This window comes from Salvelinus sp. IW2-2015, unplaced genomic scaffold (genome assembly GCF_002910315.2).
Source record: "Salvelinus sp. IW2-2015 unplaced genomic scaffold, ASM291031v2 Un_scaffold1741, whole genome shotgun sequence".
Lineage (NCBI taxonomy): Eukaryota > Metazoa > Chordata > Actinopteri > Salmoniformes > Salmonidae > Salvelinus > Salvelinus sp. IW2-2015.
Window position 1 is genome coordinate 30021 of NW_019943125.1, and position 11597 is coordinate 41617.

General features: G+C 45.0%; 1 protein-coding gene across 2 annotated transcripts in view; it reads right to left on the reverse strand.

Annotated features, from left to right (window-relative positions):
* Window positions 1-3987: 3987 nt before the first annotated feature.
* The window catches only part of LOC112071843 (AT-rich interactive domain-containing protein 3B), a 53136-nt gene continuing 45526 nt past the window's right edge, over window positions 3988-11597 (reverse strand). For both annotated transcript variants that reach the window (XM_070439533.1, XM_070439534.1), the window contains exons 5-9: window positions 7862-8045; window positions 7299-7558; window positions 6633-6923; window positions 5371-5466; window positions 3988-5194 (exon numbers count right to left, since the gene is read on the reverse strand). In XM_070439533.1, coding sequence (XP_070295634.1) covers window positions 5049-5194; window positions 5371-5466; window positions 6633-6923; window positions 7299-7558; window positions 7862-8045 — 977 coding nt within the window. In that variant the 3' untranslated portion in view covers window positions 3988-5048. The remainder of the gene's footprint in view (window positions 5195-5370; window positions 5467-6632; window positions 6924-7298; window positions 7559-7861; window positions 8046-11597) is intronic.

Genomic DNA, 11597 nt, shown 5'->3' on the forward strand with positions numbered 1-11597 from the left:
AATGAAACACAATGGAAGGGAGGTGCACCAGGACAAAGGGAGATGCACCAGGACAAAAGGAGAGTGCACCAGAGACAAATGGGAGAGATGCACCAGGACAAATGGGAGATGCACCAGGACAAAGGGAGATGCACCAGGACAAAGGGAGATGCCACCAGGACAAATGGAGATGCACCGACAAAGGGGAGATGCCAGGACAAAGGGGAGATGCACCAGGACAAATGAGATGCACCAGGACAAAGGGGAGAGCACCAGGACAAATGGGAGATGCACCAGACAAATGGGAGATGCACCAGGACAAAGGGAGATGCACCAGGACAAATGGGAGATGCACCAGACAAATGGGAGATGCACCAGACAAATGGGAAGTGCACCAGGACAAATGGGAGATGCACCAGGACAAATGGGAGATGCACCAGGACAAATGGGAGATGCACCAGGACAAATGGGAGATGCACCAGGACAAATGGGAGATAACTTGGGGATGCTGATATGTTACTGTACCATAGAAGACCCAAGCTGATTGGCACCAGTTGCATAATGTACCGGTTGATCTTCCCGTCTACTGTCATGTCATCCAGACATCAAGGAGGACCCTGTGATGGTGTCAGACACAAACACAAATGTTTTTGGTTTTCTTTTCTATGTGACTTTCTCATGCGGGTGAAAATAAAAGTCTTGGATTGAATTTGGCCGTGAACTGAGAGAGTCCTAACTCTTAGTCGTGAACTGGATCATGGCTGTTCAGATGGGAGTGAACTCCGACTCCCAGCCGCGTATTTCTGTGGAGCTTCCCTGTAGGCCCTAGAGGATCACTGAAGACCAGCAATGTTTGAGGCCCTCTGCTCCACTTGGAGCTGAAAGGAATACAGCAAGTCCCAGTAGGACTTATAGGAACCCTAGAGCGTCCCTTTACAACCCATAATCATCCTGAGTAGTCTTCTGGATACAGTATACTGGAGTAGGAGTTTAGCTAGAGTAGTAGTAGTCTTCTGGATACAGTATACTGGATGGAGTAGTGTTGAACTATGGAGTAGTCTTTTGAATGAGTAATCTGGAGTAGAAAATTCAGCTATGGAGTAGTCTTCTGGATCGAGTTAATCTGGAGTAGAAATTCAGCTATGGAGTAGTCTTCTGGATCGAGTACCTGGAGTAGAAGTTTAGCTATGGAGTAGCTTCTGGATCGAGTTAACCTGGAGTAGAAGTTTAGCTATGGAGTAGTCTTCTGGATCAAGTTAACTGGAGTAGAAGTTTAGCTATGGAGTAGTCTTCTGGATCGAGTAATCTGGAGTAGAAGTTTGGCTATGAGTAGTCTTCTGGATCGAGTTTACTGGAGTAGAAGTTTAGCTATGGAGTAGTCTTCTGGATCGAGTTACTGGAGTAGAAGTTTGGCTATGGAGTAGTCTTCTGGATCGAGTTTACTGGAGTAGGGGTTTAGCTATGGAGTAGTCTTCTGGATCGAGTTTACTGGAGTAGGGGTTAGGCTATGGAGTAGTCTTCTGGATCGAGTTATCTGGAGTAGAAGTTTAGCTATGGAGTAGCCTTCTGGATCGAATAACCTGGAGTAGAAGTTTAGCTATGGAGTAGCCTCTGGATCGAGTAACCTGGAGTAGAAGTTTAGTTATGGAGTAGTCTTCTGGATCAGTAACCTGGAGTAGAAGTTTAGCTAGTGAGTAGCCTTCTGGATCGAGTAATCTGGAGTAGAAGTTTAGCTATGGAGTAGCCTTCTGGATCGAGTAATCTGGAGTAGAGTGTTAGCTATGGAGTAGCCTTCTGGATCGAGTTTACTGGAGTAGAAGTTTAGTTATGGAGTAGTCTTCTGGATCGAGTTTACTGGAGTAGAAGTTTGGCTATGGAGTAGTCTTCGTGAGTCGAGTTACTGGAGTAGAAGTTTGGCTATGGAGTAGTCTTCTGGATCGAGTTTACTGGAGTAGAAGTTAGCTATGAGAGTGTCTTCTGGATCGAATAATCTGGAGTAGAAGTTTGGCTATGGAGTAGTCTTCTGGATCGAGTTTACTGGAGTAGAAGTTTAGCTATGGAATAGTCTTCTGGATCGAGTTTACTGGAGTAGAAGTTTGGGCTATGATAGTCGTCTATCGAGTTTACTGGATCCTCTCTCCTTTTTGGTCCCTTTCTTTTGTGCATTGAGATAACAAAATAAAAACTGTGATGCTTCAACGATGGGTTAGTCAATCTTCTCTCAGTTCTCCAACATCCTCTGATTCAGACAGGACAGTAATTCCAGAGATGATACAGGCTTTGGTAATTCCCTCTTCAACAGAGACTTAGCAGTCTGTTGTGGTGTTAGTTCTCCCCGATGAGTGATGCAGGGGCCGGGAGAGGGAGGTTAGAGGGTGAATGAAACCGGTGCTCCAGATACCATTCCAGCAGAGTCACTAGTACCGACCTCACACACACGCTACACCGCCCCTCCACATTCACACACCACCCCTCATCCCCACGACCAACAAGAGGTCACTTCCACTAGCATGTCCCCAGCCATCCATCTTTTGTGCATCAGAGTTCAGGAAGTAAAGCTCACATTCCACACACTCCCCCCATATCTCTCTCTCTCACACACACACACACTCGCTCTCACACACACACACTCTCTCTCTCTCACACACACACACACACTTTAAGATGTTGTGGAGGTTGATGTATGTGTGTGAGGTTACGGTAACACGACCACACAATTTGACATTTAAAAAAAACGACTAAAAAGCTCTCTGTGTGAGGTTACTCTAAATAATCTAATCTAGATCGGTTGTAATAACACATTAATAACAGTAATAACACAGTAATAACAGTAATAACACAGTAATAACACAGTAATAACACGTTTGAAATAAACAGAGCCCAGAGAAAGAGATGAAGCATTCTGCTAGAGATGTTGCTGGATAAGAGTCTCCGTACACGGGAGGCAATGCCAACCATCAACTGGCCACTAATTCGTACACTGCAGTCTAATCAGTAACACTCCTTATGGATAGTCTCTTCAGAATGCATTATCAGCACACATATCTATGTCAGGCACTAATAAACTTCATAAACATTTATAAAACTGCCTTCGTTAAAAGCATTAAGGCCAACCAGGCGTTAGGTCTAGAGACTACGTAAACACGAATAACAATACKAAGTGAAAAAAAACTATTTTTTACACCAGACTTATTTCCTCAAGGAGTTTTATTTAGTTTCTCCTCCTGTCCACATCAGAATACATTGAGCGAACAAATACACCCCCCCCTTATACACATCTAGATGTGTATAAGAGACAGCTCCTGTCCACATCAGAATACATTGAGCGAACAAATACACCCCCCCCCCAAAAAAAAACCCAGCCAACTTGTTTCCTCACTAATACACGAAACAGGTCCTTTGGTCTGTCTATAGTACAGCTGGAGAGGCATTCTGTGTGAGATATACATGACTGTTGGTTAAACCAGACGGAATGTTTCTGTAAAGTGAAAGTGGCGAGCCGGCAACATTCAGTACGGTTTTATCACGTTATGATTGTTCCCCCCCCCCCCCCCCTGTGATTGTACGTATACAATTATATTAAATAAGATCSCTGACCAATGACTGGTCTGAAAGATAGACAGCTTAGCTCATCCCCTGAGGTTTTATGGTTCTGCCCAGTGGGTCATACGTACTCCAGGGTCGTGTTCATTAGGCACCAAACAAGAATACCTGGTCTTGTCCCAGAACTAAAAATTGTCCGTTTTTTCTTCTTCTCCAGTTTCAAATTATTTTGTCCTAATGAACACAACCCAGCTCCCATGACACAGATGTCATGAGGGAAACCATCAAAAGAGACTCAATTTCAGTGTCACACTGTACGAATGCTGAATGTTTTACCTGAGGAGTATTTTAAAGACACATTCTCTGGGTGTTTGATATGATCTGTGCTGAGTACTCCCTGGTCCATAAGGAGTTCCTGAGAAAGTTACTTCCTGAAATGGAAAGCCATAAAAAAAAAAAAAAAAGAGGACAAGTTCAGTATTTTACAAACTAACGGTCGATGGTTCRTCATCCTGAAAGTACAGTTTCTCAAGGGCCAAACGTTAGTTTGTAAAATACTGAACTTCCTCTTCAAAATGAGGTAAGAGATGTATAGATTACCTCAGCGTGTGAACAAGTTGGGGGAGCTCACTCTTTAGGATGGTGTAGACTCCAACCACCAGGCACCCAGGAAAGTTAAAATGAATGAGAGCCCTTATTGGCATCCATATTGTCTGGTTGATGGTTATAAAAACACATTTTGTAAACAGAAGTGATGGTGGCTACTATAATGTTCAAACCACCAATGAGGTAGGGACAACAAATCAGCTCGGGAGTATAGCCAATCACCATACAGTATTTAACTTTTTTTTTTTTTTTTTTAAACCTGCTTTTATACAAACCTTTGCTATCATGATTTTTGCTTTCTTCTAAAATGTTTAAACCTGATCAGAGAACTAAAATCCAATCTTCAGTCCTCTTTACTTGACTTAAATTCATTAGGCTGTTCACAAGCAGTTTGCRTATGTGGCACTATGGGAAACAGTTCTTCACTTAGCACTGTAGCGTTCAAAGCCGATGAATTGACATACAGAAATAATACAGCAATTATGAGTATTACACGAAAATACATGATAATCATCATATAAAAACATTGAGAAAAAAAAATAAAAATAGAACATCTACTAATTAAACATACCAAAATAAAAAASAATTCAAGTTGCTTCTTCACCTGGCTGTAAGATTAGATTTTCCCAGAATGCATTGTTTCTATGCAAACAAATGTGTATTCATTGAAGGACCGTGGAGGAAGCGGTTGTTGTAGATATTTAACTAGAGACAACACCTTGACATGTACATTTGTTTTTATGAGTTACTTTCTCCAAATCCAAMCCCTATTTTGTCATCCCATAACACAGATTAGTCCAGTTTGACTAGAGAAGAGGTCATTTGATTGAACACTAGTTTTGTCCTTAACACAGGACAATAGAATAACATGAGTATACTGGAGAGAGAGACTGGTGGCGTCCAGTGTTGGAACACTGCGGTCAGTTGGGTCCCTTGGAGGATGTGGAGGAAGAGGAGGAGGGGCTGTGAGAGGAGGAGAGGACACCGCAACCACTCTGTTCAGCAGGAGGCATGGTCTCAGGCGTCACRGAGGCTGCACTAGGAGTGTTCTGGGCAAACAGCATTCCTACAGGGGAGACAAGAACACAAATTGGTAGTCAGTAGTGGGACTCTGTGTGATAAGTTTAAAATGTCACAGTGACCTACGGAGTAAAGGGCTAGGAATCTTTTCTGGRCGGATCTAAAATGTATCAAGACTTTTTTTAATTTTAAAAAACAAACATTGCAGCATCATTTACTAACCTGAATAGAGTGTTCCGTTGACCTCCACAGACACACTGATGCTGGCAACCCCGTTACTGGAGATAGTACGAGACAGGTCCTGCTTGGCAGTACTCTCTGAGGTGGGACAAAGATATAGTCAGGAGTTAAAAGTTTACAATTCAATTATGTGAGTAAACATGTTTGGCTTGACAATGAATACAAAACAGATCTGAGATCAGGTTAGAGCGGACTATTGTAAGCCCTAGAATTTTACAACTAACTAATTGCTTTTCCATGCCGTCCCTAGGAGTGGTGCGTCACTTGAGTGGGTTGAGTCACTGACGTGATCTTCCTGACCGGGTTGGTGCCCCCCCTTGGGTTTGTGGGCTATACTCTGCCTTGTCTCAGGATGGTAAGTTGGTGGTTGGAGATATCCCCCTAGTGGGAGTGGGGGCTGTGCTTTGGCAAGGTGGATGGGGTTATATCCTACCTGTTTGGCCCTGTCCGGGGGTATCGTCGGACGGGGCCACAGTATCTCCCGACCCCTCCTGTCTCAGCCTCCAGTATTTATGCTAGAGTAGTTTGTGTCGGGGGGCTAGGGTCAGTCTGTTATATCTGGAGTATTTCTCCTGTGTTATCCAGTGTCCTGTGTGAATTTAAGTATGCTCTCTCTAATTCTCTCTCTTTCTCTCGGAGGACCTGAGCCCTAGGACCATGCCTCAGGACTACCTGGCATGATGACTCCTTGCTGTCCCCAGTCCACCTGGCCGTGCTGCTGCTCCAGTTTCAACTGTTCTGCCTGCGGCTTTGGAACCCTGACCTGTTCACTGGACGTGCTACCTTGTCCCAGACCTGCTGTTTTCAACTCTCTAGAGACAGCAGGTGCAGTAGAGATACACTGAATGATCGGCTATGAAAAGCCAACTGACATTTACTCCTGAGGTACTGACCTGTTGCACCCTCGACAACCACTGTGATTATTATTATTTGACCCTGCTGGTCATTTATGAACATTTGAACATCTTGGCCATGTTCTGTTATAATCTCCACCCGGCACAGCCAGAAGAGGACTGGMCACCCCTCATAGCCTGGTTCCTCTCTAGGTTTCTTCCTAGGTTCTGGCCTTTCTAGGGAATTTTTCCTAACCACCGTGCTTCTACACCTGCATTGCTTGCTGTTTGGGGTTTTAGGCTGGGTTTCTGTACAGCACTTTGTGACATCAGCTGATGTAAGAAGTGCTTTATAAATACTTTTGATTGACTGAACTAATTGGTAGCCAACACACCCAGYCCAGTACTGACCGTGTCTGTTGTTGTTGTTGTTGAGTTGCTTCATGCCGGGGTGGAAGTGAGAGGCCATAGCCAACAGGTTATGTTGGAACGCCCGTTGCATCAGTCTCTGCTGTTCCTCCATGACCAAGCGAGCCATCTTCCTGTCTGGGCCCTCTCCTCCTCCTCCTCCTCCTCCTCCTCCTCTCTCCAGTTTCTCTCGGAGGTGCTCCAGGGTAGCGGCCTGAGCAAGATGCTGCTGCCCCAGGGAGAGAGCGTTGGTCATGGGTAGATGGCTTGGTGGCATGGGGGTCGACATCTCCTCTGAGAGGGAACAGATGGGGGGAGTATTTTTTTCCATAGATTAATGTCACACCGCAAATGTCAACATTTGAAATATTCAACATTTAACAATGTTTTCAAAACAAGGCCATTAGATTAGATTTTAAAAACATGGTCAGTAATTTATTTCCTTATCAGGTGTATGCTATGTGGATGGTCAGTGATCATGTCTGAATAAATCTGACAGTAGAGGGCGCCATAACACCATATTTATTTTCTATAAATGTGGTGTCAGAACGATGTAGCCCATCACAAGTTAGTCACATGTTGGTGACAGGAAATCATCCATGTTAATCACCTAACTACATATCAAAACATTTATGTGTTTAAAAAACAAACAAAAAAACGCTTAAACACCTGCAGATCTCTTCAGAGATGGGCTGGGGGAGGTGTGYAGGCCGTTGTGACCGGCTGAGGAGTGGTGGGGCATCTTGGAGGGAGAGAGGAGGGAGTGGTGTGGGTGGRCAGCGGCGGTGGAGGGGGAGAAGTGGTACAGGCTGTTATTGTAGCTGGGTCTTCGGCCTTCCCTCCGGTTACCGTCTATAGCAGCCTGGAGCTTGCCTGGAGARCTCAGCCCCTTCTTCTCACACTCGTACGGGTACAGGTACTTCATATACCTGGGTGAACGTAGGATGAGGCAGTGGTTGGATTTTTTCTCTCTCTCTGTGTATTTAGAAGTACTTTTCCATCATGAGGTGATTGGCCTAGCTAGGTTCTGTGTAGCTTCGCTGACCTCCAATTAGCTCGCTTCCCATTTAATTTAAGATGCGCACATCTACGCCGCAAATTATGAAATCTTGCTCGGGTCAATCCTTTTTTTTTTAACACAAAGACCCATTTACAGATTACCTCCCTGTTTAATGACTCAATTTCACAGCATTTTCTTCTGTTTGGTGCTTAACGCCCGAGTGTAGACTCACTGTGTGCGGAGGGTGAAGGCTGCTGAGGTGATGGAGGTGGGCAGGTTGAGTCCTCTCGTGATCTCTCTCCAGATCTTCTTGTTAATGACCTCCACCAGGCCGCCATTCTCCGTCACCAGCTTGTAGAGCATGTACAGGTCCAGAATCTGCTTAGCCATGATGGGGATGCGGTTGACCGGGGTGCCTGGAGAAAGAGGTAGAAGAGTTTAAACTAGATGTCTACAGATCCAAGATGGTGGCAGATGTCATGATGGGGGATGCGGTTGACCGGGGTGCCTGGAGAAAGAGGTAGAAGAGTTTAAACTAGATGTCTACAGATCCAAGATGGTGGCAGATATCATGATGGGGATGCGGTTGACTAGAGTGCCTGGAGATGCCCAGTTTAATTTGCTCTACATGCGTCTAAAGATCCAAGATGGAAGGAGTCACTCAATGCCTATGCGGCAAAGATTTAGGCAGTCGAATTTGATTTAAAATGAGGCCAGACTTCATAACACTGAACATAAATAACATTCTGACAGCTCATGTTTCCAAAACACAGTAGGTTGTACAGTAGTGTCTGTTGATCTAGCTACAGTAATATGTCAAATTAACACCTATTTAACCCAGGGTCAAANCTCATGTTTCCAAAACACAGTAGGTTGTACAGTAGTGTCTGTTGATCTAGCTACAGTAATATGTCAAATTAACACCTATTTAACCCAGGGTCAAAGCCCCAAAAAACGTCAGTGAATTTATTGTAATAAAGTACGCTTATCCAAATGAAGGCATCAAATTGTTGCTTTAAGGCAACTCCTAAAGTCATCCAATAGTTATAATAGGACTTGAAGCAGTAGCCTACCCGCACGTGGTCAACTATTTCAGCACCACTTCGCGCTGCTTTGAAACAAGCGTGGGGACTTGTCTTGATAAATCAATGTCAGATTTTTTTATATTTCTTTTCACTGAATCTCCGTTTGGATATTGGTTTGGCTACAATTGGGGTTGTGGAAATGTTAGCTAGTGTAAATGGAAGTGCTGCTCATGATTATCTTGTCTAGTTCATTTATTATCACTGATCAGAACATTTTGCCAGCATGTTGGTCTCTACCTTCTTGACCTTTGTGCTGTTGTCTGTGCCCAATATTGTTTGTACCATGTTGTGTTGCTACCATGTTGTTGTCATGTGTTGCTGCCTTGCTATGTTGTCATCTTATTTTGTGGTCTTAGGTCTCTCTTTATGTAGTGTTGTGTTGTCTCTCTTGTTGTGATGTGTCTTTTGTCCTATATTTATATTGTATTTATTTTTTATTTTAATTCCAGGCCCCTGTCCCCGCAGGAGGCCTTTTGGTAAGCCGTCATTGTAAATAAGAATTTGTTCTTAACTGACTTGTCTAGTTAAATAATGGTTAAATAAAATAAAATGTTCTACTGAACAATTATATATTTTTTTAAACGCAACATGTAAAGTGTTGGTTTTGTGAGCTGAAAAAAAATGGTGCCATACTCACCAAAAGCGTACCTCTCAAATTCTGTGCACAAATTTGTTTATATCCCTGTTAATGAGCATTTCTCCTGTGCCAAGATAATCCAGCCAACTGACAGGTGTGGCATATCAAGAAGCTGATTAAACGGCATGATCATTACACAGGTGCACCTTGTGTTGGGGACAATAAAACGCCACTAAAATGTGCAGTTGTGTCACACAACACAATGCCACAGTTGTCTCAAGTTTTTAGGGAACGTACAATTGTTGCAGCATGCTGACTGCAATAATGTCCACCAGAGCTGTTGCCAGGGAATTGAATGTTCATTTCTCTACCAAAAGCCGCCTCCCAACGTTGTTTTAGAGAATTTGGCAGTACGTCCAACCGGCCTCACAACCGCAAACCACGTGTAACCACGCCAGGCCAGGACCTCCACATCCGGCTTCATCACCTGTGGCGTCGTCTGAGACCATCCACCCAGACAGCTGATGAAACTGTGGGTTTGTACAACCAAAGAATTTCTGCACAAACTGTCAGAAACCGTCTCAGGGAAGCTCATCTGTGTGCTCGTCGTCCTCACCAGGGTCTTGGCCTGACTGCAGTTCGGCGTCGTAACAGACTTCAGTGGCAAATGTTCACCTTTGATGGCCACTGACACGCTGGAGAAGTGTGCTCTTCACGGATGAATCCCGGTTTCAACTGTACCGGGCAGATGGCAGACAGACAGCATGTATGGCATTGTGTAGGCGAGCGGTTTGCTGATGTCAACGTTGTGAACAGAGTGCCCCACGGTGGTGGTGGGGCTATGGTATGGGGCAGGCATAAACTACGGACAACAAACACAATTGCATTTTATCGATGACAATTTGAATGCACAAAATTACAGCAATGAGATCCTGTTATGCCATTCATCCGTCGCCATTACTTCATGTTTCAGCATTATAACGTAAACAATGTCACAAAGATCTGTACACAATTCCTGGAATTTGAAAATGTCCCCCTTTCTCCATTCAGTCTCTAATCAGTCTGGTACTCAGGCTCTATTGTCCCTCCATCAGGGATCCTACTATGCCTGGTACTCAGGCGCTCTATTGTCCCTCCAGTTCTAGGTGTCGTAATAGCCTGGTACTCAGGACATCTATGTCACCTCTGCCACTCTCAGCGTCCGCTAGTGGCTCGTGTATACAAGCGCGCTAATTGTTCCCCAATCGTCACTAATGGCTCTGGTACTACAGGCGCATCATATACATACACACACTATACTAATGGTCGGTACTTAGGGCCTCTATGTCCCCACAATCAGGTCCTAATGGCCTGGTACTCAGGGCTCTATTGTCCTCCAATCAGGTCCTAATGGCCTTGGTACTCAGGCTCTATTGTCCCTCCATCAGGTCCAACTCATATGGCCTGGTACTTCAGGGCTCTATTGTCCCTCCAATCGGTCCTAATGGCTGGTATCTAGGTCTATTGTCCCTCCATCAGGTCCTAATGGGCTGGTACTCAGGGCTCTATTGTCTCCTCCATCAGGTTCCTAATGGCCTTGGTACTCAGGGCTCTATTGTCCCTCCATCAGGTCCTAATGGCCTGGTACTCAGGGCTCTATTGTTCCTCCATCAGTACTAATGGCCTGGTACTCAGGGCTCTATTGTTCCTCATCAGGTCCTAATGCCGGTACTCAGGGCTCTATTGTCCCTCCATCAGGTCCTAATGGTTGGTACTCAGGGCCTATTGTCCCTCCATCAGGTCCTAATGGCTGGTACTCAGGGCTCTATTGTCCCTCCATCAGGTCCTAATGGCCTGGTACTCAGGGCTCTATTGTCCCTCCATCAGGTCCTAATGGCCTGGTACTCAGGGCTCTATTGTTCCTCCATCAGGGTCTAATGGCCTCGGTACTCAGGGCTCTATTGTTCCTCATCAGGTCCTAATGGCTTGTACTCAGGGCTTCTTGTCCCTCCATCAGGTCCTAATGGTCTGGTACTCAGGGCTCTATTGTCCCTCCATCAGGTCCTAATGGCCTGTACTCAGGGCTCTATTGTCCTCCATCAGGTCCTAATGGCCTGGTACTCAGGTGCCTATTGTCCCTCCATCAGGTCCTAATGGCCTCGGTACTCAGGGCTCTATTGCCCTCCATCAGGTCCTAATGCTGGTACTCAGGGCTCTATTGTCCCTCCACCAGGTCCTAATGGTCTGGTACTCAGGCTCTATTGTCCCTCACCAGCGTCTGAATGGGCTGGTACTCGGCTCTATTGTCCCTCCATCAGGCACCTAAT